This window comes from Drosophila ficusphila, unplaced genomic scaffold, assembly GCF_018152265.1.
Source record: "Drosophila ficusphila isolate 14025-0441.05 unplaced genomic scaffold, ASM1815226v1 contig_174, whole genome shotgun sequence".
NCBI lineage: Eukaryota > Metazoa > Arthropoda > Insecta > Diptera > Drosophilidae > Drosophila > Drosophila ficusphila.
The window spans coordinates 111,369-139,337 of record NW_025064066.1 but is presented as its reverse complement, the minus strand read 5'-3'; the positions used below and the strand labels follow the sequence as shown (position 1 = coordinate 139,337).

The 27,969-nt window shown below is 42.3% G+C and overlaps 3 protein-coding genes across 3 annotated transcripts in view; 1 reads left to right on the top strand and 2 right to left on the bottom strand.

Moving 5' to 3' along the window:
- LOC108090034 (protein outspread) overlaps positions 1-27,898 on the top strand; it is an 85,669-nt gene extending 57,771 nt beyond the window's left edge. Inside the window, 10 exon segments of the mRNA XM_017188528.2 lie at positions 14,489-14,554; positions 15,853-16,429; positions 22,294-22,520; positions 22,522-24,963; positions 25,149-25,283; positions 25,356-25,495; positions 25,818-25,967; positions 26,030-26,141; positions 26,338-26,716; positions 26,974-27,898. Coding sequence (XP_017044017.2) covers positions 14,489-14,554; positions 15,853-16,429; positions 22,294-22,520; positions 22,522-24,963; positions 25,149-25,283; positions 25,356-25,495; positions 25,818-25,967; positions 26,030-26,141; positions 26,338-26,716; positions 26,974-27,179 — 4,434 coding nt within the window. The 3' untranslated portion in view covers positions 27,180-27,898.
- Positions 6,827-8,490, bottom strand: LOC108090035 (alcohol dehydrogenase-related 31 kDa protein). The gene is made up of 3 exons (XM_017188530.1): positions 8,353-8,490; positions 7,344-7,748; positions 6,827-7,284 (listed from the first exon to the last, which is right to left on the bottom strand). The coding sequence occupies exons 1-3, from the start codon at positions 8,446-8,448 to the stop codon at positions 6,967-6,969; spliced, it is 819 nt and encodes a 272-aa protein (XP_017044019.1). The 5' UTR covers positions 8,449-8,490; the 3' UTR covers positions 6,827-6,966.
- On the bottom strand, positions 8,573-10,526 carry LOC108090036 (alcohol dehydrogenase). The gene is made up of 4 exons (XM_017188531.2): positions 10,422-10,526; positions 9,551-9,678; positions 9,087-9,491; positions 8,573-9,020 (listed from the first exon to the last, which is right to left on the bottom strand). Exons 2-4 carry the CDS (start codon positions 9,647-9,649, stop codon positions 8,754-8,756), a joined length of 771 nt encoding a protein of 256 aa, XP_017044020.1. The 5' UTR covers positions 9,650-9,678; positions 10,422-10,526; the 3' UTR covers positions 8,573-8,753.
- Positions 27,899-27,969: the final 71 nt, after the last annotated feature.

The following is a 27,969-nucleotide window of genomic DNA, read 5'->3' as shown; positions in this document are numbered from 1 at the left end:
AAATAACTTTTTTTATATGTAAATATGTAATATGTATAGTACAAATGAGCTTTTCAAATCCAAAAGGAAAATCTTTCTGTCAGTGCACAAATATTACCTTTCCCCAACTTCTTTTCTATTAAAAATCGAAGAGCAAACCATATTGGGAACGATCAAAATGCAATGTTCCAGCAACTAATAACAGTAAACGTTGAACTACTGGCCAAGATTGATTCAGCGATTGCCTCACATCATCGTCGTCATCATCATCATCTTGGCAATCAATACCGTGCCCCCTCTTTTCTGCTCTCGAAGGGAGAAGGGAGCTCCATCGCAATTCCCCCGACAACTCGGCAGAGAGTTGAGAATCTCAAATCTAAGAGCAGCCACCGTCTTAAGATCAGGTCAGCTCAGCTTCCCAACTTCTCGGCTGCCTGAGCGACTGTCTCCGCTGACTGGCCAGATCACTCGCATCCACATCCACATCCACATCTCGGCTGGGGCAACACCAACAACACCAACAACCTCGGCAAAATCAACAGCGACAGCAGCAACATCAGCTTCAGATTCAGCTTCAGCTTCAGAGCTTCAGCTTCGTCGACGATGACGGCGACACATGCTATGGGTACATAGCATAAAAATTACTTCCTGATTGTGTTACATGCACCCAGGACCGGTCCCGATGCCCCCTCCTTTAGCCACCACCCTTTGCGACTCCCTCTTTCAGAATATTGCTTATTTGTGCACTGCGAAGAAAAATATGATATCGTAAAGCGATGAAAAAGAAGGCTTCTCTACTTAAAAGTTTTGTTCTTAAATGTTTTGATCTTGAAGAAAAATTGTGTAGGGGAGAGTGGGGCATTGTCGTCACTTTTTTTTTAATTGCGAAATTTGTTGATAAAATAACTTATTTTTATCATGTAATATACATGGTTGGATTCGGAAAAGATCTGGCTATAAAATGCAGTAAGTATTTCGGACATCCTTTCATTTGTTTATTAATACGAAACTGTTATCTAAAAGAAGGCAAAATTGGAAAATTGAAAAATCGTGGGGCAAAGTCGTCACCCCCCTGGGGCAAAGTCGTCACATAGAATAATGAATGCAAATATAGGTACCCATGTGCACAAAACTATTTCAACTTGTCAAACACACATTTATTGATATTCATACATATAAAAAAGTGGAACACTATACCTATTTTTTGCAAAAATTTGACACATTCAGATCTAAGTGAAGGATAGAAAGCAAAAATCAGAATTTCTTAAAGATTTTTCTTTGTGCGACCTCTTTTTTAGAATTTTATTTTTTTTTAAGAACATTTTGGAGAAATTATATTTTATATTTAATAATTTACATAAACAATCACAAAACAATAATAAATTGATACGAGTTTGTATTTCAGTCTGAGATAATACAGTGACGACTTTGCCCCACCCGTTGAGTGACGACAATGCCCCACGCGACATTTTTTGATAAAAACATGAATAACAAATCGAAACTCGAATCAGGTGTTACACAACCTACCATCTCGTGTTCGCCAAACATTTCTCAACAATAATAACTCACCTTTATACAGCTGTGTTCATAATAATAGCAGTGCAATAGCAACGAAGTAAAACAACGGTAATTTAAGCATATTCCTTTTCGTTAGTTGATCGCTTGATCATTTTTTTTGTAAAATGGAATAAAGAGATAGGAAAACTAAAAAAGTTCCATTAGATTTGCTTTTTATTTTCGTTTTTTTGGACATTCTTGTGCAAAATCACAAGTTTTTGGCTGTTCATAATAATAGCAGTTTTTCATTTTAATCCACAAAAAGTGCCGAAAACATTAAAAATTTTGCAAAAAGTGAGTTTGCTTGAGTTAATTAATATAATTTAAATGGAAATACACAATAACCATGCAAAAATTTTAATTTTAGTGGGTAGAGGACAACACTGTTCAGAGGAAGAGAGGAATTTGATAGCTCAGCTTAGAAAGCAGGGAAAAACCTATCAACAAATCCAAGATATGGTAAATTGTTTTACCAAAATGGTATCCAATGCCATTTATGGCATCCAATGCCATTTAAATATGATTGGAAGTCCAAAACACGTGGGCCGAAACGAAAAACAACCGATATTAAGGACCGACGAATAGTGTGCTTCAGCAAAGCGAATCCTCTTGCATCTTCTAGGGATGTAAAAGTGGAGCTGAAGTTGGGGATCAGCGACGTCACCATTTACCTTCGATTAGTAAATGGAAATTTAAATGCGTGAAGCCCCCGAAAGGTGCCATTACTTGGTAAAAGGCATATCCAAGCTCGATTGGAGTTTGCCAAAAGCCATTTGTACTGGCCCGTGACGAAATGGCGCAATATTCTTTGGACAGATGAGTCCAAACTGGTTTTGTTTGGTGGGACAGGCTCAAGACAGTATGTCCGACGACCCCCAAACACTGAGTACCACCCAAACCACCCTCTTAAGACCGTTAAGCACGGTGGCTTTAAAATATTGGTATGGGCTTGTTTTTCGTACAGCGGCGTGGGTCGCATACATATGATCTATGGGATCATGGACCAACACGTCTATGTGGACATACTCAAAAATGTTATGCTTCCTTATGCACAGTGGGATATGCCCTTAAAATGGTCATTCCAGCAGGATAACGACCCAAAACATACCAGCAAATTGGCTAAGAGCTGGTTTATTCAAGAAAACATTGATGTAATGTCGTGTCCAGCACAGTCCCCGGATTTAAATCCGATTGAAAATTTATGGGGGGACATCAAGCGATATGTGGCAAAGAAATCCCCGACTTCAAAGTCGCAGCTTCGGCCATTTGTACCGGACGCGTGGGCGCAGATTCCCCCTAAGCGTTGCCAGGACTTGGTGGACTCCAAGCCACGTAGGTGTGAAGCTATAATAGCCAATAAAGGTTTTACGACAAAATATTAGTTAATATTTATCATTATTGTTATTTGTATTAAGTTATTTTTAAGATTTGTTAAATTTTTTAATTTTTTTTGGTAACACTGCTATTATTATGAACAGCACATTTTGTCGTTATTATTTTGTTATTATGAATATTTTCGAAAATAATGGAGTTATTAAACTGAAACAAATGTTAACATAATTAAAATTAAATATATTATGTTGATGTAAACCAAATTTGTCCCAATTTAGTGTTTATTCTATGATTTTTCGATCTTAAACATTTACGTCATCAGCACTGCTATTATTATGAACACAGCTGTACTTCTTTGATCAAAAATGTACTTGGAAGAAAAAAAGCTCTGCGCCGGAGAAAAATTACTTTTGAGGCTCCGAAACACTTTCTGATGAATAAATAATTATGCATAACCTATAATTCTACCAAACTCCGTCAGTAATGTAGGAATAGTGCAATACACTTACGCTAAAAAATTGGGTTGGTACCCCTTTTATTTTTTAAAATAATAGCGAGTGACGACTTTGCCCCACTGACGACATTACCCCACTCTCCCCTAAACATTATTATTTGAAAAAAAAAAATCTGGATATTTTTCACCTCAGATAATTTTTACTTCGGAATAATATTTGCTTTTAAAATAAAATTAACTGTTTTGTTTATATTTTGTTTTGCATTGAGAAAAAAAATGTTCCAAATGTATACAAAATTCATTTTGAGTTTTTAGGTGTTCTTTTAATTCCTTATAATAGGGTTTAAATCAATGTTTTGCTAATTAAATGCCTTACAAAGATGTATGGGAAGATTTCGATCAGTTTATAAAAATCAAACGCCTTTCGAGCGTTCTAATTTTTTTCGCAGTGCATCGACATCATTTCACATTCGTCTCTTGTACATACAAAGTGGTTGCTGCCTCAAGGCTGAAATGGGTACCATGACTGCAGAACAGAGGGGGCTGAACTGTGGGGAGGGGCAGGGGGACAGGAACTTTGCGTGGGCCAATCTGCCGGCTAGGTGGCCCTCCCGGTTAAACATGGTGACCCTCCAGGCGGAGCAAAAGCAGCAGCAGCAGCAGCAGCCAGAGCAGCAGCAGTAGAACCACCGAGATCGAGAGCAGCGAGATCTGTATCACTCAAAGTGTCAATGGACGCAAATTTACAAAATGTTTTGCTGTTCTCGAACTCCTGCCATTGTTACAGAGCACTTGGCGGGGCCATTGTCACCTGGCACGTGTCGGAATCTCAGATCGGCGGCTCAAGTTCTCTGCCCCACTCCCGCCAAATCGGATGGAAATGGGAATGGGAATGGTGGTGGTACATTGGTTGGACCCCAACGAGATGGGGGAAGCGACGACCCCCGGAGGGCAAGTAACGTTTTTGCCTGTCATTTTTCTTCATGTTTATTTTTCGCTTACTGCATTTTCTGGCATTTAAGCCCCGCTCTGATCTATCTGTCTTTTTTCGGCCGCCAGTTGGCTCGGTTCGCCTTTTGAGCCGGCTGTTTGAGTTTCTGTGTCAGCCCCAAACCCGGAGCACTTGTCGTGATTAGTTTAGAAAAATGTTGGCTATTAATTTGCTGCCTTGAGTAACACTTGTTATTTGGCTTCGCATTTCGCATATAATCTTGTCTGACCGCCTGGTGCCATGTGCGGCCATAGATAATCTTTATGCGCCGCTCCGAAACTCCGCATCGGTCTCAGTCTAAATCTGACTTCGCTGCTGCTGGCCCAAAGTTATAGAGCCACTCAGCCTCGGTCTACGAGTCGGCCATACAAATGGGACCTGGCTTTTGGAGCTCCAGAGCGGATTGTGCGGGTACACGGGCTTGTGCTCTCATATCTAACATGTGTTCATGTGTTGCTTTTTGCTGCGCTGCCAGCCGCATGTCTTATAAAACGAGTCGAGATAGGTGAACTCCGCCCGGGGGGAACTAGATCAGAAACTCTGCCTGCTGCTGTAGAACAAATCATGGGAAATATTTAGGAATTAAAAAGCCAAAAAGGCCATCTGTAATATTTCAAAATACATTTATGTTTGGTTACAAATTATTAGAACAGAACAAATTAAGCAACAATCTCACATCCTGTTCTTTGGAATTCCGAACTCAAAATTATTTAAATAACCTTTTATGACTGACGGCCATACCTTCAGTTTTTTCAGTCGGTTAGTAAAGGTAATTACATTCCATAATGGGCACATTATCAGTGTTTTGTATTAACTCCCATCAGATCGGAGCTTTATTATCTCACAACGCCTATATTCAGAGAGCCGCCGATCCGTGCAGTTGCATAATCACAATCTTCTTCGGCTGTGGCGTGCATCCGTCAGGTTAATTAGTAAAATACCTGGTGACCAGGCACGTATTGCCATTTAAAAAGCATCAGTTATTTTTTTTCCATTTTCCGTAAAGTTTTGTGTTGTTGATTAATCTCCACCTACTGCCGGCAACCGGTCGGTCGCATGTTTTTGTTCGATCTACAGTGGTGAACCAAAATGATAGAACTAGTCGAAGATTATATACTCTAAAAACTAATCGTTGTTGTTACACAAATTAGAGTACTTAACTGAAACTATTATTTGCATCTACAAGTATAATAACTATGGTAGTCTTTTACCAGCAACTGAACTCGAAATACTGTTCTGTTATTATGCGTTCTTTGAAATTATCAAATAAATATTAATCTCAAAGCATACAAAATGGTAGCAAAGATAATTATGTAGTTGGAAAATTACCCTCCAAGAATATTTATTATTTTAATATGTTTACGTTGCCTGATAAATGACAGGATTTTACCCGTTTTCCTTAGCAAACCTACCCCAACATTTTTTTGCGACTCATGGCCTCTCCCATTTTGGCTATTGTGCCCTAACCAATCGATTACTTCCTGCATTTTTAAAAAGTCCTCCCCCCTTGACTCCCGGCAGTTGGCCAAATTAATCAAGCGTGTGCCAAAAAAAGCAGAAAAAAAACAACACAGAAAAGAGGAAGAAACCAGAAAAATTAAACGAAAAAAAGGAGTTATAAATGAAAAATGCTGGACAATTGCATGGTTCGCTTACAGTGACTAATCGATTTTTGGAATTAAGTTGCGCCGCGGAAAGGAAAGCAAACTTGCAACACGGTGGCGGGGTGGTGGGTTGGTGGATTGGTGGGGCAAACTCTGGAAAAAATGGTTTGATATGGCCTGGCCAGATTCCACTCCACTCCATGCGATTCCGTTGGTTCCATTCCGCTGCGTTGGGTCCTCAATGTCCGATGGCTCTTTTTGGTCTGGTGGCTATTGATTTTTTACGATCCGAGTGGCCCCGACTAGAAGACACAACACACAACACACAAGACAGAGAAGACAACGCACTCGAATTGGAAGTATGCCAAGGCGGCGTGCCCACAGTTCACCCTACTATATAGTCGGCATATATAGCCAGGGCAATCCCCCATCCCCTCTTCTATATTCCTTGGCAATGTGTCGGCAGATTTGTTTGTTTTCGCATTCAATTCTCGGTCGACCGATTGGGCTTCCTTCGGCTGGCTGACTGTGCGTTTGGAAATGTGCCAAAGTTCAATGGACGGCATTGCTCTGGCGAAATTTCGACTGCATTCGCATAGTTGAGATGCTCTAGAGTCGCTCTAGAAATGCGCACGAATATGCTGCGGATATTGATGGCGGAAAGCCTCGAGAGGTTGGTCTTGACTTTTTACTTTTGCAATTTAGATCAAAGGTTGCAAAAGGAAAAACATAAGTAAATCTAAATCTTTGGATGGATAAATTAAGAGGGTAAACTCTAAAATAATAAATTATGTCGAATAATATTGTTTTGAACATTTTTCTTACTTGCTTGGAATTTCCAACAATTATTTCGTATTCGTCAAAAAGTTCCCTCAACCGCATAACAAAATCGTCTAATAATAGTTCCCCCTCTAAAGCAGCTGCATACTTTTAGGCACCCTAATATTTGTCATTATTAATTCACACCCCATAGATGACCCATATTTATAATTTTATAAAAATGGCTTGCCTACTTTTGGTGAAACTCTTTGTTTTTATTTGATTCGAAATTAATCTTGATCCTCTTCGTCGTTGCTTTGCATATAGTGCAAGAACTGATCGGCCATATGCCAGTACCAATGTAATTTGACCAGCTCCAGTCCACCCTTATCAGCAATCCATATCTGACCATTCTCCGATCTCTCGATGGCATTCACAATGTTCTGACCACAAACAGATGTCGACTGGCAGGGGGCTCGGCGAAGGCGATCGGCAAAGGATTGCCCGTACTCCAAAAAGGCTTTAAGTTTCCGATCCACAAAAACCCTTGTAGGTCCGCAACAAACCGCCATGACAGCCACTCCGTTTTGGGAATAGTAAAGAGGGTCCTTCAAATACAGCAAACAAATCTTAATATCTGATATACAGGGATTAATACTTCACTCACCGCTAGACTTCTGGTAAACCCAATCACTCCGAATTTAGATGCACTATAAGCGCAGAAAACTGGCGAAGGATCCAATCCAATAACAGAAGTAACATTCACAATAAGTCCGCCAGATCCTCCCATTTTTCTGTCCATATGTGGCAGTACAGTGGCTACAGTGTTCATCATTCCAGTTAGATTTGTGTTGATAGTGGCATCGATGTTGGTTTCGTCACACAAAGTTGCTCCATTGATCAGCACATCGATATAATCCATTTGAACCATCACCTCATCGAAGTACTTTTTCATTTCTTCCCTGGCCATGGTTACATCGTAAGTCCAGAAAAATATCTGCGTACTCGGCTTTATCGACTGAAGTTGAGCGATGGCTTGAGGATTTTCTACACTTTGTAAAATAGCCAGTTTCTAAAACACAAAATTTAGAACAAATTACTATTTTTAAATGATTAAGAGAAGATAAAGAAGAACCCTTTTCGCTTCTTTGTTTATTGGTCAACAACCTGTTTGTTTTGATGTCCAATACAAAGTTTATCTGAAACCAATATTTTGATTAAAATTCATACTTCAGTGCGCCTTGTTGTTGCTTTTAAGCGTTTCAAGATAAGAAATAAAAGTACTCGGAAAGTAAGGTGTTTATCTTGTTATTCAAAGTGGACGTCATTGGATTATAAAAACTTTGTGTGATAAGAAATAAAATAATATAGATAATAAATTTACCATTATATCAATGTAAAGCATTTACTTTGAAAGTGCTCTCTAACCTGAATTCTTTTCAAATAATTGTTAAAAACTCCCTAACCAGCGAAAGTGCTAAATCCTTAAGCGAATTCTAAGCCAAACTGAAACATAAACTTAATTGTTGCAGCGCGCGAAACAACATGAAAAACTCATTAACTTAATTAGTCTCGACAGCGACTTGCTGGACTAGTTTTGAGTTCGATCTGGGTGGAACCAGAAAGCCGAAACCCCGAACTCCGAATCCAGAACCCAGAATCCAGCTTCCACTCACCGCTATGTTCTTGGTCATGAGAACCTTGCTGGTCTCCAATGCGATTCCTCCGCAGTCCGCCACATAGCAGACATGCTTCCCCGTCAAATCGAACATTCTTTTCCGCTTTCGACGACTTCTGTTCCACAACTGATTGGTTGGTTGAAATACTTGCCCTGCTTCGCCTTAGCCACCCATCCCATTTATCTACTTTAATTAAATAGAGAAGTGATAAGCCTTATTTTGGATTTCTCAATTTTCATATATTATTCCGTTTTTTTTCATGGTGAGTTTTTCATTATCATATAAGGGGGAGAATGTGAGTGTGCATCGAATCAGCCTTATTGCCTTGCGTGAATATCTAGTGGTTCGCAGAACCCTATCAACTAATGTTATTTATGCTTTCGGGGCGTTTATCACGTTTAGATGCCCGAGTCCCAGTGCTTGGTCCACTGGATGGGCTCCAGGGTTCCCAAGTCCAGCTTCCAGATGGCACCGTTCTGGTTCAGCTCGATGGCCTTGACGAAGTTCTCGGCACAGGCCTGCGATGGCTGGGTGGGATGGGCCAGGAGCTTCTCGGCCACCTGGGGCTCAACATCCAGCCAGGAGTTGAACTTGTGCACCAGGGTGGTGCGGGTGATGCCGGGGTTCACGGTGTAGGCGGTCACACCAGTAATGGGAGCGAGTTTCTAATCGGGTTTCAATAACTCATTACTTTCCTGTTCAAAACAGAGATCTTCTCTAGAAGTACTTACCGCCAGGGAGCTGGTGAAGTTGACCACGGCGGCCTTGGTGCCGGAGTAGACGGGCACCTGGTAGATGGCATTGAAGCCAGTCACGGAGCCAATGTTGCAGATGATGCCACCTGGTCCTCCCTTGCGCTTGTCCCAGAAGTCCAGGATGGCGGTGGTGGTGTTGACCAAACCGGTGTAGTTCACGGCAATGGTGCGCTCGATCTGGTGATCATCGAGGATGCCAGCTCCGTTGATCAGGATGTCGACGGTCTTCAGCTTGTCGAAGATGGTCTTCAGCAGCTTCTTGGTCTCGGCAATGGGGACAGTCACATCATAGGGATAGAAGGTGATGGTCACCTTGGGATTGATTGCCTTCAGCTCGGCAATGGCAGCCGGGTTGTCAATGCGGTCCAGGATAACCAGGTTCTGAAAGGGATTGCATGGATTAAACCACCATCTAATGGAGGTTTCCCTAAGGTAGTTACCTTCAGGTCCCGCTTGACCAGCTCCTTGCTGGTGTCCAGGCCAATTCCGCCCAGACCGGCAACGAAAATCACGTTCTTGTTGGTCAAAGTGGTCGACATGATGACTTCCTTTCGCTGGCTCTTTCGATCTGTTTTGATGGCAAGAGGGCTTGGTTAGTTGTTGGTTTCCAGTTCGCCACGGCCTCGTATTTATAGGAAGATCTTCCCTCTAGAAGCTCCGATTCCGATTACGTGAAGCTTTTGCCGTTATCTATCATTACGCGATCAGCTACGTCGACTGCGACGTCGACGCTGACTGCGCTGCCCAGTTTATGGTTTATTTTTATTTTTCGGCACACTTCGGTTTGTTTTTGTTTGGAATCTTGTACCGGCAAAGCTTTTTCGAGATTAGCATTCTGTGTGTATGTTTCGAAATTTATGCCGCACTATGTGTGATGTTTGGAAAATTACTGCTAGTCTGCACGCGCTCCGTTTTTCGAGGTAGCTAACGAGGGCCCGGCGCCGGTTAACAGGGGCGGGTTATGTTAAAGCGTCTAAATTTAGAAGTTAACTAACAGGTGATTTTCCTAACAAAATTATTGCGTTCGCGTTCCGGCCTCCAAATTAAAATTTTATTATCAATTTGATTTCTGAACAAGATGTCGCGTCAGAATGAAACGCTTAAATGGGGGGAATTTTAGAGAAGGAAATTTACACTACAACATTTATGAGTTTGAGACTTAAGCTCAGAAGTTTCGATAGATTAGATTAAAATTCTCACAAAGCTTCAATTTAAAAATTCTTATTCTAAATCCAATAAGAATTTAAAATAATAATATAAATTATATTTTACAACACTTTCCAGCAAGTGGGTGCCTTTCTTCTTACTTACTTGATCAATTGAGAAAATTTTAAGAATTGCAAGTACCCGTTAGCCGGTCTGCTGAACTGCAACTGACAACTGCACTGAGACAATAATCGGAGTCTTCGGCTTTTACAGCGACTTAAATACTATTCTGCCGTGGGGGCGATTGCAGTCGACGTCGACGTCGACAGCGGCAGCGAAGCTCAAATAATTTGTAATATGTAAAATGCAATAAAAAATACGCGAGCAAATGATCTGCAAATAAATGCCGGGTAAAAGCCCAATACAAAATAGAGCACCAAAAGTGCACTGTAAAAACACTAAGAAGTTATTATTTTCCTAAATAAATTTTAACCACCGAAATATACTCAAATTTTTTTTTAAATATTTAGTTTTAACTGTATAATAATAAATGTAAAACAAGTTGAATATTTTGTGCACAACTATTACTTACTAAAATTTTACCCTAACATAAAAACAGTTTTTGAAATTATACACTAATTCTTAAATTTATCAGCAACAAAGACACATATTTTTTAGATGTGTAACCCCTCCAACAGAATAGTAAGAGCTTTAACCTTGTGAATGTCAAGCATAGCTATCAGAAGTCTAGAAGGAACCAAGCCTGTGTTGTTGCTGCGGTCGCAATTGAACTTCGGCTTAATTTGCATACGTGTAACTCAGAGGAGGAGCCCCATGAAATGAAGGGGAAGTGGGGGGATGGAGGGTCACTTGGAGGCAGCGTAGAATCAATCTGAAAAGTGGGAGAGCAAGCAAAACACGCCCCCTAAAAGCAGCTCATTAGCAATCTCACTTGTCCGCAACTGCGAAAGGCGACCAAGCCCACTTTGTAGCCGAGCTGGAATAGCGGTTTCAAGTGCTGCAATACATCGGCAGTTAAAAGTTAACCCATGTTTGACCAGCAGCCAAGCGATAAGCATAAAAACGAAAAAACTAACTAGGGACTGAGCGGAATGTTTATTTTGATGAAGTTCTAGAAAGTTCTTAAAATGAGAAATCATACAAAATTATGCTAAATGTAATCAAATTTATCCATGCGATACAAAACCTGTTTCAATATGTTAACATCTAAAATCTTATTAATTGCCAATTCTATGCAAATATTTTTGCATTCCATTTACTAGAAACATGAATCTGCCAACTTAAAAATAAAGTAGCAGAAAACAACACTTGCTCATAACCGTCTAGTAAAATTATATCCATGTCAAAAAGCATGACTGGCTTTTTATGTTGAGTTTTATCTGTTATATTGTAAACAAATGTATTATTTAACAACAGTAAATATTTTGCGCACCTGTCCCACTGCTCCCCTTAAGTCAACATAAGATATTACTTATCTTATCTTTTAGAGTTACCAAATTTTTACCATTGCACTTAGGGGGTTAAATTAGACGCGGGAGGAGTCTAATGGGGGGCAATGGCACGTGTGATGGGAACGAAAGAGATAAGCATGCGGAAGAAATAAGCTTTCAATTTGCATAAAAAAACTTGAACCTGTTTATTGATGTGAAAAATTCATATTGTTCACCTAATTTGCAGCAATGAATCTAAATAGAAACCGGGACATACATATATGGCCGGGATCTCTGGGAGCTTTTTGCGGTCGGTTAATTAAAATTAAAATTTTAATCTATTTATACTGTTCATATTCTCATTAATTTCTATTCATATTCCTCTTGTTGATAATCTTTATGTGTCGTTCTAAGAGTTATCTGCTAACAGGCTTGGTCACTTGGAGAATGCATGCTTGGAAAAATTCGGGCGCTGATAAAGATTTTAAGCTCAAAATTTTCCCACAATCAATAACTCATTTTCCGAGTTGACCCACTAATCGAACGAGTTGCTCTACTGCCATGGCAACTGTTCCAGAAGTAATATAAACAACATCGTATGACTGTTCGCCCCTCCAGACGTTAATTTAATGTGGTCTGGCCTAGTCTGGTCTACAGTTTTCCTTATCAGCAGACGTGCCTAACATCTTCGTACAGCTTGGGGGCAAGCGAAACCCGTCGATTTTTGTTATTATTAGCTACACTCAACGAAAACTTAAACCAAATGGGGGTGGACTAGGCAAATACTATATATCAAATAAGTAAATAAACAAAAATCAGGAATTTGTTTGTTTTTCTTTTCTCCTACGTCAACGAAAACTTTTTATAGATTTATTTGTTTTGTTTTTATATTTATAGGTAGTTTTTTGAAGCTTTTTTATGCGACTGCAAAATGATATTCTGTTTTGGTAATAACTTATGTGGCTTTAAATAACGAAAACGTGCCGTTCGGATAATTGGTCAACAAGCAAGCTTTTCAGAATTTATAGCCACAGTAAACAAACTTATTTTTGGAATACCAAATACGATTATACGAGATCTTTTTCTCTGTGTGCACTGTACGGTGGGCAGTGTGCGCCTTATCGGCTTGGCCCCCAAGTCATCCCGCCGGTGACATTCAACCTCTGGGGGGGTAATGACGCCAACGGCGTACCTGTCAAAACCGATTTACACCAGCTCTCACACTCGTACACTTATGCCCATAAGTACACGCTCGCCTCGCCAGCATTGAGATGTCGTTCCCCGGGCTAATTAAGCCGCTGGCATTGTCTTCCCGCTGTGAGTGTCTGCCTATTGAAACGAAACTGGGGCTTCTAAACGACGCTTGTAAGCTTCTTACCTCTTCCACACTAGGGAAATTAAAAGTAGCAGAGAGGTGTTGGTTTTTCAGGGGGGAAAGAAAGGGGATCCCTAGTTGCGTTCTACATGAATATTTGGGGCGTGGTTCCCATTGCATCTCGATGCGAACATAATCTAATTTACTATTCCACTGTTTGACCCATTTGACTCTTGCCAATCTCTCTCGCCGGCGAAAAGGAGGAAATCAACCTGGTTTGACGTAATTGAGTGCAGAGAATCTTTTTCGCGGGCTGATCAGGTTTCCCCTTTACGCTTGAGTTTTCTTTGGGGTCTGCGGGAAAACCGCAAACCGTTTTCTTTCGTATTTGCTTTCTGTTCGAACTCAACCATGGGATAAGAATATTAGAAAGAATAAAAAAATTACTTTTTACTTACGAATTCCAACTTATACAATCTTTGTTACCTTTCTGCACTATTCTATAAATTCCAATCACCGAAACGAAAGTCCATCAGATGTGAAAGACATCGTTACCTCTCACTTCATTAATCCCTACATTCTTCCAGCTTCAAACATTCAATAGATTTGATTCAATATTTATGAATTCGATCGCAAAAAAAACTGAAGTACAAAGAGTAAAACGAAACATATTGAGAACTGGAGCGTAAAGTGAAAAATGGTGCTGCGGTTTGACTATTCGTGTGCGAGTTCCCTTCTTCTAGGCCTTATAAATAAAACGCTCGACACACCCCAGCTCTCCACTCACACTCTCTTCCTCTCACCTGAAGAAATCAACTTGCAACTAGCAAGTTGCAACGCATTCGGGCAACAGAACTCAACGTCATCTTCGCTGAAGGTTGAGCTTAATTTGCTTTGACTTTTAGCAATTTGCATAAATATCAGACACACGTTGAGTCCTTTACCCTTGTGGCTGTTGCACGTTTGTTATGATTCTGGCAACCAACAATAACAATCAGAATCAGATCCAGATTCAGATCCAGCGATTCAGATCCAGATCCACACCGAATCAGTGCCGATGCAAAGGCAAAGGCGTTGGGGCTTGGTTACCTTTCATGGGAATGACAACGCCAGAAAATATATGAAAGAACGAATTATAAAGGAATTATGATTTCTGTCGGGGGCGTTGAACATTATTTACCCCCCGGTTCTGTACCTCCCCGCAATTTCTTGCCCCGCCTTTCATGTTGCAAATTGCAGCGACAATGCAAATTTGTTTTAGACTGATGAGATCTAGAGATCGCGATAAACTTCGACTTGCAGGGAAGTGAAGATCAAATAATGGGGTGTTATAATATTTGAGTACCATATAAATATAAAGGTGACAAAAGTTCAATCCTAACCATTTTCTAATATGTATTTTCAACATTTATTGTACATATGTAATGTAATTAATTTCTTATCAAAATGTTTTTTTTTATTTCCAGCGCTGGCAGAGGAGATGGTTTGTGCTCTATGACGATGGCGAGCTGACCTATTCAGTGGATGATTATGTAAGTATTTTGTTTAATTAGAAAGCTACAATTTACCATCACAAAGCTATAGGCCTGTATTATTGTTTTGACAAAAAGTTTCTGCAGAGAAAAACAAACTATGGGGTCTAAGAATATATGATAACAGAGCTCACTTAAGGGGAGGGTAAGGTTTTAAAAATTTTTTTTAATATTTTTTTTTTTTTTTTTTTCTGAATGATTAATATGTCGAGAACATTGTGTAAAAATTTTGAGTCAATTAAAGTCAAACTAACGGAGTTACAGCGTTTTAAACAACCGTATTTGGGCGTATTTTCACGTATAAAAATACTTTGAATCGATTTTGCCGAACACGCTATTTTCAAAGTCGGTGCCCCTAATAACTTCAAAACTACTGCACCGATCCTTTTGAAATTTTAAATACTATTTCTGTACATATTTTACGAGGTAACGCTGTCGAGTTTTTTTTTTTTTTGTTCATAATTTTGATTTTGCAATGAAAAAATTACCGATTTTTTCCCAAAAAATTGTGTTTTTCACTTCAAAATCTTCCAAAAAATTAAAAAATTGCAATTTTCAAAAAAACTTTACAGCGTTACCTGGGGCGAACTATTATCTAACGAATGAATTTTCATTTTTTGATTTCGGATGATCCAGCACCGAGTTATGAGGGGCACCGCAATTCAACTTTTTTTGGCGACACGTCCGGACAATTGCTACCATTGCCACATTTTTTAATATTTTTTTGTAAAAATTTGGTAAAACATTCTTCTAATGTCATACCTTAATATACCGTTGGTTGAATAAATAAATTTTAACTATGTCGTCAGGAAAAAAATCTCAAAAACATGGCTTTTTTCGCATGATTTGACCTTACCCTCCCCTTAAATTTTTTATGATATGACTGAACTATTTCTGATTATATACTCTTATGTGGTCTTTTAAAACCGTATAAATACCCACCGAAAATTCGTTATCAGTAGACACGCGGCGTATACCAGTTTGATTTGGTTTAATCGCCAGCTTATTTATGAAGTGGGAAAAGTAAAGTGGGTTTCTAATTGCCATTTGATTGATTTATCACCACAGACTCTTCGCATACATAATGGACTTTCTAAACAAACTCATTATTATAAACCATGTATTTTTTGGTTTAAGTTAAGACTGTTGAATAATGTACATTATAATATATTACTGATATAAACAACTAAAAAAATGAAAAGAGATAAAAATGTAAGGTTAGATTAGGTAAATAAATCTTAATATAAAAAAAACAATGTTATTATGAGGTCTTAATGTCATATATCTTTTTCAAATAGCCCGAAACAATACCGCAGGCGTGCGTGGACATGACCAAAGTGCTGGAAGTGACCGGAGCCGTCGAGGTGACGGGTCACCCCAACTCCATCGCCATAACCGCCCCGGAGCGCGTGACCTTTGTGAAGGGCACCAGTTCGGAGGAGTCGCAGTGGTGGCTAAACATCCTGGCCGCCTTCCCCAAGTCGAAGGGGCGCCACAAGCGAAGTGCCACCTTGCCGGGCGGCCAGGTTGTGGGCAGTCTGCGCCAGTCGAGCAATGGCGATCTAACGCTCTCCACGAAGTTGGGCAATCGACACAGCTCCTATCACAAGGACACGCTCACGTCCTCCCAGTCGGCCGGCAATCTGCTGAGCACTTTGGATCTGAGTCCCAGCTCCACGAAGACGAGCGGATCGCCGATGACCACCACGCAGACCAATCTCGCCGACGACGAGGAGGATGACGGCGTGGAAACTGGCGAGGATGTCGACGAGGAGGAGGAGGACGACGAGGCGGTGCCCAGGAAGTCGAAGACTGTCAGCATCGGCGGCCAGGATGAGAACAATCGCAATGCCGGCAACGAGATCACAAATCGGGGTAAGCACTTTGCTTAACTCAATGAGAATTCTTCATAAACATTAAAAGCTAAGCACTGTGTAAATTGTTTTTTAAAAACAAATGTCATTACATTTCTCATTTTCAAAATTTAAAGCAAAATAACATTGGATACTATATTCTCTTTTTAAATAAATAATTAAAATAATTATACATAAATCCCAAAGTTGGTAAAATAATAGAGCTTAGCGAAAACCCAAACCTTATAAGCACAATGAGCTTTTAAGCAGGTAATCTTTTTATTTCACTGTGAAATATACCTGATCTATTCATTAAACAAATTATACATGCTTTCCCTACACTAACTTGCAAATTAATTGATTAATTTATTGTAAGGTTATATATTGATGGTTCAACGAACAACAATCTATTGCAATTCCATAGTAATTCACGTCATTTACTTGTCAGCTGAGCAATGAATCCCATTAATATTTATGTAATAAAAGTGACGAAACGGACTTTTACTTTTTGTGGAAAATGGCTTTCAAGTTAATGTATCTTTGCTCTGTATTATAAACCTTTTCTTCACGAATTTTGTTCCGCCTGCCCTTTTCCTTTGGATGGCAAGGAGTTGAGTTCGGTTGGGCTCGTATCGGCTGCTATAATTTTTATGATCATTTATGGCTTGCAGCAATCAAAATTATCAACCTCGGCCCAGACGGACACAGTCTGACTTGGCTGAGGGACGGCAGGGATTTCAGGGGGGAGAACGGAAAAGGGAAGGAGGAGGGGAAAAGGGGGAGGGGGAGATGAAGGGCAGTGCGTGCAGCTAGTTAAAGCCGCGGCCACGAAATTAACCTTGAATTCACACACAAACACAGGGACAAACGTGAGGCAGGACTGGCGAGGCGGAGGATTCCCCGCCACTACTTAAGATCGTATAATGGTAGGCTTCATAAATTTTCTTTAGATCCCGCCAGACTCTCGCACACACACACACACACACACCCAACAGATCGAGTCGAGCTGTTCGGTTGTGAGGATCGGTTGGTTGGTGGGTCGGTAATTGCAGTTACTGTGAATGTTCTCACATACATTGCTGCAGGATACTTGTTCATGGAAAAATGATATTCACGCTTAAATTATAGTGTGTCTGCCCTCGGATCCGTTGTTGTGCCATCATGGATAGACCTTTTCCCTTGGTTGCAAATTCAAGGCTCAGCATCCACATCAAATGGCATTATTCCGTTGATAAATCGCCAGTTAAATACGTGAACCAGTTCGAATTGTTTGCCTGAGAAATAGAAAGAGAAAATGATCCATGCAAAGCAGATTTAAAGCAGAAAAGCTTATACTATATTATAAAGAATATCCAATTCTTTAAAGTAGCAATGATAATTTCAAGTGCAATAGTATCTAATAATTCAGCGAGAATTATAAATGCATTCAATTCCTTAGCCAGACAAATCATAATAATAATAACAACACTAAAGAATGCATTTCATTATGGCGAGTCCCTGCGGAAAGTACCGCTTCTGAAGGCACTCTAATGGCCACTAACATTTGCCACCTTTTTCGATTAGCGATGCACCGTTGGCTAGCAATGGGCCTGGATGGTCCGAGATCAGTTACCAGGTAGGACTCTAGGGCATTTCGCTCGCCGAACGAGAGAGCTGGGTGCTGACACAGACTAATTACATTCCATCAATAAGCAAAATTGTGCGGCAAATGAGGCAATTCATTGGTTGGCTTCGTACTTTCTGAATGGGTGTTAGGATGCGAAAATGGAGTGGGGAGAAAAGCTCTTAAAATGCACAACGACAAAGATTATAAACTGTCTACACCTAATAGCCGTCGGCAGGCGAATGTCAGGCCGGGGCCAGTTGAAATATTTTCCAAGTCAGCACTACATGATAGCCCCTCTGGACATGAGTCCGAGTCCCAGTCCAAGTCCAAGTGGAAGAGCCTCTCCATCCGTGTGGATGGAAGTACGTGTCTGTGCAGGGACTTGTAATGGGCAAAGTTTCACGGCAAAGTGAATAATTACAGTGCAAATAAATCTCGGAAACTGGTGTGGAAAGGCTCTAGTATGCTCTGTAGTAGATTAGTTTAGAAATTTCAACAGCCTCTCGCTCTCTTCGCAGAGGTGACGAAATGCAGCCCCACAACTCCCCGAGTAACCGGCGATTAAACGCCCCAAAAAAGAAATAAATCCCCAGACGAATCCCAAGCCAACAATCAAAGCATCAACCAAGGGCCCATTACAAGCGAACAAGTCTCCGAAGAAGTTAGCGTTTCACAAGAATTAAGTGCAAGATTGTAATGCAATGACAAATGGTAGAAGACCAGGAGAAGGGCAGCCGTAACTACTTATGATTGCAACAAAGTAGCTGTGCAATCCATTAATCTGATCCATTAACAGAAATTCGATAATCAGCGTTCCATTAATCTGATGCACTTAAAGAAATTCGATAATCAGTTGGATTATCTGTATCTAGATACAATTTGTAGATTTTACAATATTATTTTTAGAGTTTAAATTGAAGTTCTCATTTTAAATCTATGTTCCTTATGATATCCAGTGGAACTCTATTACTTCCTTTAAATTTCTTTCAGTGATCGTTTGATATATAACTCTCATTTGAACTATCTGGCAAGCGCTGTTATCGGTGCCTAACCTTCATACTATATCAATCCCTAATTACAACCCTTTGCAACTTTGTGGGCTAGCAAAGTCTCGAGCGAGAGAGCGTTCCATTAGTTCTGCCGCGAATTCATTATCTTTCTATTGAGGAGCCCCATTATGAGCCACACAGAAAAGGCATGTTAACAAACGTGGTCGGGTTAGGAGGACCCGGGTCCATTCAGGCCGGACAACTTCTGTGCAAATGCAAAATGACAGGAGTGGATGGGCCAGGAGGCGTCTCGCCAGCTAACGATGCAGGTTGTGCGATTTACGAGGCTCGGGAACTCCAACTTCTGCTTCAGCTCCGCAACTCTAGAGAGTAGAACCGTCGGTGGTGCAAGACGACGAAGAAGAAGAAGAAGAAGCCGAAAGAAGCCAAAGAAGCGGCAGCAGCACCACCGCCACCACCATCACCTATAACCAATCAATATTCATAAGTGTAACGACTTGCGAGCGAAATTTATGCAACAAGCTGCGGTCCGGTCTGGCAGGGTTTTATATATTTTCTTTATTTTTTTTTTTACATTTTTTTTCTTTTTTTCGTTTAGGGAGCCGGGCCAGTTAGAAATTTTTCAAAGTCATCGTGTGAGGGGACCTTTAGGCAATCGGGGGGCTTTTCGACGGGCGGGCAGCGATTCCAATCCAAAGGCAATTTTCGCTTTCGTTCGCCCAAAAGGCAGAACCGGGCAGGTAAATCAACTTGCAATTTGATTATTTATTACGTCTGAGGCGGAGCTTCTCGATGGCCAAGTGATGGGAATATCGGGGTATTCCGGGGGAAAATCGGGAGTTATTTGCAGGAAGCTCGGGCATGATTGAGTGGGTTGTTCTGAGTGCGCTTAATTGTGGCCATAATTAATCAAATGCTGTTAATTAAAGAAATGAAAAGAACCAACACAAGAAAAAAATCGCCACCAGAGACAATTCCAAAAATCCCGCAGCTGAACTTCTACCCTCTGGCGATCCTCCCAGTTTACATTGTATGATCGTCAGGGTTTTTCTGGGTTCCATCTGCAGGGAAACATAATTATAGGGCTTTCTGCATCAGCAGCGGCATCAAGCCACTTGCCAGCCCATGTATCTGCGAACACTGTTTTTATCAACTTAATTACACTTAGCACCTTACGCGTCTTTTTCCCCTTTTTTTTTTTTTGTGTGTAGGCCCACTGGACTGTGGGTTCTCTGATTTGATCTTGAACTTGAAAGCGCGTAGTAAAAGCCACAATAAATATTAAATGGTGCAAAACACATCAAGGGCAGGCCACAAAAGCGAAACAAAGAGCCACAGATAATAAAGCAGCAAGTGGGGATGGTTTTATGGGCCGTTCTGCGGATCCTTCAGAAACGAATGAAGGATGACCTGTAAACACACAAAACTATAAAAGATGATTTTTACAGCTTCCCTGTTGGATACTAAAACTAATTAATTCTTACAGTTTTTATTCGAGGCTGTTTGGTTTTGAAAAATGTGATTTATTGGTCACTAATATCTCAAAGTCAGGCAATCCTTTCAAGGCTTCTCTAAACATTTATTCGATCCTATTTTAAATTTTAATTGTATAGTTTGCAAGCTTTACATGTACTTATTTTTATTTCCAAGTGATTAAGGATCATTATCCGAACTCATAACTACGAATATTCCATCGTAAACATAATGAACCCCATTCAGGGAGCAAAGCACCATTGTGTCCTTCCTCTCGGCAATGTGTAATATCATAAGCATTATAAATTCCATTGCTGACATAGTGCCAGCCCCAAACCCCAAGCCCCAACCCGAATCCCGACCCCGAATCCCGATCCCGATCCCTTTCCCGAACCCTAATCGACGTAGCGTCGCCAGGTCCACTTTGGTCAGCCCTTTGGTTTTGTGCGATGGGGCCGACAAGTCGACCAATTAAAGGCATACCCCATGCCCATCGCAGTTAGCACAGTAACCTTGAACCTGCTCGGTGAGTCAGTCAGTGCAGCAGTCTGTCCAGTCAGTCAGAGCGGAGTGGAGCTCCGTTTCTGTCAGAGTTTTGAGCTGGATACCCACTCCGGTTCCCATTCCCGTTCCCATTCCCATTGCGAGGCATCCGAGGCAGCAGTATCTGCAGCTGGAGTTCAGAGGCTGCTGGTCCACCTCCTTTCGCTTTTCGCAACAGCTCAATAATCAAGATAAACGCCGCCGCCGCGGAGCAGCCGAAAAGCGACCAACCTGTCCGACTGACCGAATTGATGCGACTTCAGAGGTTCACTGTTCAGTATTCAGTATACAGTATACAGTATACAGCATCCATTGCCCGATCGTCTGGAGTTTATGGCCAGTCGGAAATTTGTATCATAATCATAATAAACCTAAATGTGGCGGCTGGCTGGAGGAGAACAGGTCGTCGGGCAAAACTCACTCACTCACTCACTCGCCGCGTCTAAATATATATTTTGTAATCACATATTTTATGGGACAACTCGGAGCTGCCTCTCGTTCGTCTGGTTCTCGTCTCCGACTCGTTTTGGTGTTAATAAAATTATGGCACTCTGCTCAGCGCTCTCGGGATCTCAGTGGCTTTCCTGGCTTATCGCGATCCCTCCTCGGATCCCCTTACAAACGCCGTGTGCCCGTTTTAATAATTTTATTATATTTGCGCGCACATAACTTGGCTCTTTCGCCGCGTTTTACGGCCCTATGTTGGGCATAAATTTTGTTAGGGGTGGAGCACCTCCGAATCCTCAGTTCTCAGTTCTCGATTCTCAGTTCTCAGTTCTTAGCCTCAATCCAGCATCCACACGATCCTCTGTCTAAGTTAATTTCAGTCAATGGCATTGATATGGTTTGCTTAGCCAGAAGAGAGATCTCGGACAGCCGGCAAAAGAAATTACCGGCATGCTCATATTTCAAAGTATTTAATGAAGACGTTGAGCCAATTATAAGAAAAGAATGCGTAGATTGCTCGAAGAGGTTTGTTTTGGGCAAAGGCTGAAGGACAATTTATGTGCCTTGATGGCCGGCAAGTTTGTATTCTTGTAATTGCCTGATTATCTCTATAAACGATCTTTTCTTTGTAAGTTGATGGTGGTTTTATGTTCGTACTTGGATGGCTTTTATTATACTATTTATAGAAAAATGGTTTCTGGGCTTAGAAATCGCCTAAGTAATAGTTCTCTTAAGATTAATATAAATATATTTTATTTAAGAACACAATACTTTACTCACATTATATCCTTCTTAACTATATTTCAGTTTCGCAACCCACCACCTGCCTGCTGATCGAGGACATTCGCCGTGATGAGAAGACGATCAAGGACATCGCGAACACCATTACCAATCTGAGTCAGCAGCAGAACAAGCGCTGGTCCACGGCGGTGAACAATGCCCTGAACAACCAGCACCACTTCAGCCATCACAGCCAGTACCAAGTGAATTCCCGCGACGAGACGGACTTCCAGGTGTCCAACTCCAACAGCGGCAGCGAACAAATCCCAAAACGCGGCCAGCGAGCGACCGAAATCGCTGCCCTTGGCCTCCAACTCCACGCCTGCGATCGTGTCAGCCATAGTCAAGAAGATACCCACGGTTATGGAGCAGGGTGACAAGACGAAGCCCACTGCCAGGTTGCAGCTGCACCTCAAGTCACCGAAGCATTACCAACACGAGCGGGGCGATCCCGACGGGGGATGCAATCTGGACGAGCTGTGCGTCAACTACATGGCCAAAACGGATGAGCTGCGATCGGTGGGAAAGGCGAACAGTAAATCCTCCGCGGGTCAAGGCAAACCGCCGGTTAAAACCACCGCTGAGGAGTCGTTGAATGCCAAGAAGGGTTGGCTCATGAAGCAGGACAATCGGACGGGCGAGTGGTCCAAGCACTGGTTCACTTTGAGTGGAGCGGCGCTCTTCTACTACCGAGATCCCTTGTGCGAGGAGCGTGGCGTCCTCGACGGCGTCCTCGATGTGAACAGTTTGACCAGCGTTCTGGCGGAACCGGCGGCCAGCAAACAGCACGCTTTCCAGCTGACCACCTGGGATAAGCAGCGGTTGCTTTTGGCCAGCTTGTCGCCCAGTTCGCGGAACAGCTGGCTGGCGGTTTTGAGAAGCGCTGCTGGATTGCCACAACTGGATGCACCGCCCAAGCAGACGGACATTGAACAGGACTTCATTAAGGCTCAACTGCAGCAACCCGCCTCGAGCCCTGCAACTCCGGGAACTCCGGCTGGTCCGCACTTCTCCTCGGATGAGGAGTACAGAACGGCATCGGAGGGCGGGAGGAGAGACAGCTTGGACTGGGGTTCCCCGCTCTCCCCTTCACCGCCTGTGTTGAGAAGTTGCCTGCGCAATCGCAGCCTGGCCAGTTTGCACAAAAGGAGTCGCAGTTCGCCGCCGAGTTCACGGCGCAGTACGGTGGACAGTGTGGCCAGTGACGAGTTGCCGCTGCTGGTGGTGCCCGAGGAGCTGCAGCCCACGGAGAGCAGGGAGCTCAAGCAGCAGTGTGAGACCCTGAGAGCAGAGGCTTCCCTGCGGGAGGCTCGCATGTCGGAGCTGCTGGCCACCCTCCAAAGAACCGAACAGCAGCTGACCGCTCGCCTGCAGGAGCAGCAACAGCAACTCAACAGCGAACTGACCCAGGCCAAGCAGAGCGCCTCCGATCTGATGCACAACCTGGGCCAACAGCTCACCGAGAGCCAGTGCCAAATCAAGCAGCTGGAGGATCGCTTGGCGCAGGGAATCGAGGAGAACGAGGGTCTCTACAAGCGGCTGAGGGAACTGCAGGCCCAGGATCACGGCGGCGGAGGCGGGGGGCTGAGCAACCTGCAGCGTCACAAAATCAAGCGAATGGACTCGCTGAGCGATCTGACCACCATCAGCGACATCGATCCCTACTGCCTACAACGCGATTCGCTGGCGGAGGAGTACAACGAGCTGAGGTCGCGCTTCGAGAAGGCCGTCAATGAAATTCGAGCCATGAAGCGGGAACTGAAGCAGTCGCAAAACCAATACGATGCCTTGGAACTGGCGCAAGCTGCTCTGCAGCAGAAGTTGGAGCGGCGGCAGCACGAGGACGGAGCTCAGCTGCAACTGATGGCGGCTCGCATTCAGGACTTGACCCTCAAGTACAGCAGTTCGGAGCGACAGGTGCGGGCCCTTAAGCAGAAGTTGGCCAAATCGGAGCGAAGGCGATCACTTTCGCTCAAAGGAAAGGAGCAACTGGAACTGAAACTGAGCGAGTTGCAGAGGGAAACGGTGGAGAGGAAGGAGGGCACGCCGCCAGAATCCTCGAGCAGTGAATCCAGCAGCCAGTCACCGCTGAATGCCCATCTCTTGCAGCGGTTGCACAGCTTGGAGCACGTCCTTTTGGGCAGCAAGGAGCGTCTGGAGCAGAGTCTGTCCCAATTGCAGCAAATTAGGGCTGGCCAGAGGACTCGTCGTTCTGTTTCCCCGATGAACGATCGCAAGGATGGACTGAGACAACTGGAAAGGGCTCTGGCCGAGACCTGTGTGATGGTCAGCGAGCAGATGGAGCTCACCTGCCTGCAGGACGCTTGCCACAAGTGCTGCGATCTGCGGCAGCGGGTGGAGAAGCTCTCCGCGTTGCAGCAGCAAACCGAAACGGATCTGCAGCGCAGCGAACAGTTGCTGGAGCAGCGGGAGAGCGATCTTGCCCAGGCGCTGGAGAAGTGCGCCAGCCAGGAGCAGGAGCAGGAGCTGCTCCTCCAGCAGAGGCAGGAGCTCAGCGAGGAGCTGGGCAGGCAGCAGGAGCGCTGCCGGCGACTGGAGAAGCGACTGGAGCTCCTCGAAAGGGAACATGGCAAGCAGCTCGAGTGCTTGAGGGAGGTTTACCAAAGCGAACACGCCAACGAGGCCGACGAGCAGAGCTTCAGGAAGCGTTACCAAACCGAAATCGAACAGCTGAGGGTAAGAAGAAATAGTCAGGCTAAAAAAAAATGAAAAACCTATGTAGCAAATTAGCCATTTCAATTTAAATTATATTTAATGAAGAAAGAACATGAATTGTAAATCCCTTGGTAATCATAATTAACTTATGCGCAAAGCAAAGTCTCCTAATAGAAAGTGCTTAACTTAAATACCATTAATTTCAGACCCTCTGCGAAAAGGGATTGAGTGCCATGGAGACCTCGCATCGACGACTCACCTGCGAGCTGGAGCAGAAGCACAAGATGGAAATTGAGCGCCTGCTGGCCGAGAAGGAAACCGCTTTGGCCGAGGAGACTCAGGTGAGACCCGCCGATAATTATAGCTCTTTCAACATTTACTCAACTATTCCGGATTGCTTTACATATTTATAGGCCACTCTGGCTGCTCTGGACGCGATGAGGAAGGCGCACCAGAGCGAAGTTCAGCGAGAGGTGGCTCGATTCAAGCAGGAGTTTCTGCGCCAGGTCCAAAGGGGCGAACAGATGCGGGGTGATGGAGCCAAACTGAAGGAGTAAGTACAGTAAAACAACTTTAAAAATGATCTAGTACCTCTGGAAAACAACGAAAGATTGGTAATAATTTTGAACTAATGTATGTACATATCATTACAATGAGGTTTTAATATGACAATATAAAATTGATCTTAAAATACTTAAATCCAAAATGCAATATTAAAATGATATTACAATAGAATAATATAAAACTGATATTACAATAAATATTATATAGGTAGGTATTATAATATAATGTCAAATTTAAATTAAATATTAATCTTGAAGTAAATGTCCTGACCATTAATTTTAATACTTATTAAACCCTTTTTTAAAATCCAGGGAGGATCTCGGAGAGCTTCGACTGGAAATTCTGTCCTTTTCCGAGAAGTACTCCATCAAGTGTGTGGAAAACGCGGCCTTGGAGGAAAAGCTGCATATGGCCAACAGCAAGCTGAGGCACTTTCAGCAAATGCAGCAACTGGAGTTGAGGTAAGATGATCATCATAATAATTATATTTTAAGATGATCCTAATAGCTATGATTTGTGACAGAAATAAGCAATTTCGAGCCCACTTGGCCTCCGATGATCCGGCAAACGATGTTCACTTCGTGCAGGGCTTGACCACAGACGCTCAACAAGGTGCTGACTGTGAAGATAGCGAGGTAAGAAATTAGCGGGTTGATGCAACACAAACCCCCTCAAATTAACACTAGATGAACTGGTATAAATTGTGACTAACACTAATCACTACAGCAGCAGACAACAACTAATCCACTTTGTTACCATCTTCCACTATCCCAAAAAAACGAAAAAAAAAATCGAAAAAACAAACACAACACAAACAACACAACACACAAGCCTGCACCACAAATAATGGCTGCAACAGCAACAAGAACCACTGCCACTGCCGCAACCACAACAGCAACAACCACATCAGCGGCTTCGAGCGACACTGAGTCCAATCCCGATTCCGATTCCAATTCCGATTCGGATATAGAAAGAGACGATTCATCGCGAGCGCCAGAAAGCCAAGAAAAAGCCGAGAAAATGGAGCAAAGTCTGTTCGTGATACCCTCCCATATGCTAAACTGTTCCCCCGTGTCTGCCGCAAAAAGCGCTTCTGATCAGAGCCAGGCGATCCATCGAGATCTCGTCGATGGGCCCGAGGATGGTTACGAGCCATGCTACAGGCCCTTCGATATATTCGCCATCTATCAGAATCGTTTGAGCTTCCAAGGTAAACGCAAAACGCCATTCTCGATCAAGATCCACTCTATTGTATTTCTCCTGGGGCAGCGCACTCTTCCTCCTACATTCTACACACAACATCATCTCGGCTGTCTCTGCTTCTGTCTGTCTTTTGTACATTTCTCTTGGACCTTTTGTTTAGGTGCTCCTTTCCTTGTTAACACACACCACATATATGTTTTGATCTCACTAAAAAATCTTAACTAATTTTGGATGTGTTCGCCTTTTTTTCTCGACTCATTGCAGGTCTGAAGGGCACTTCCACCTTTGGCAAAAGTTTGAGAAAATCCGCTGCTCAGACATCACCAGCATCATCAGAACTAACAACTAAATCAACAACAACAACTGCACCAACAACCGATCCAAATAAGCCCAGTCACAAGCAAATGTTTAAAACGGCTGCCGTCATTAACATTCAGCAACAGGAACTCCAGGAAGAAAAAGCACAATGAACAAATCGAAAATAATAATACCGAAAGAAAAAAAAACGAAATGCAAGAAAACAACAAACAGAACCAGTGGAACAACCAAAGAATAATTAGTGCTAATAATAACTAAATAATTATAATTATTTAAAATATATTAATAACCAAGCAACCAAATGCAAGACAAAATCGAACGGCACAAGATCATGATGCATGTACATAAAACGAATAACATTTCTCTAACAGAGCGCAAAACTGGTTGAAGATCATAATGATGATGATGATGTTGGTGATGTAGCAGACGAGTTAAATACATGAGGAGCTTCAGATTTGAGTTTGGAGTTATGGAGTTAAGCTAACAACGACTGTTCACCCCCCTCCAACGAAAATGTGGAAGGGACGTCGAGCAATGGATAACTAACCCCCAACAAAAAATAAGAACAACAACAACAACAACAACAAGCAGCAGCCACTGCGTCATCAACAGCTACAAAAACAACAGCAATTTTGGGCCAAATTTATGTATTTATCATCTATTCTATCATTGTATCTGTATGTTATTCTACTGTACGTTTATCCAATTCTCTATGTCCACAAAATGTGTCATTTATTTATGTTTATGTAGTTCATAGGTCAACTTCTCTTTTTTTGTCGTTTGTATTAAATATATCGAAATTGTTTTCAGCTTACATACATGTAAATGCATTATACATAAAGAAAATACAAACAATAAATCTTTAATTTTACTTTTGTTTTGTTAACCATTGGTATTAATCAAATATATTTTACCTAAATTAATTCAATTTTAATCTTACTA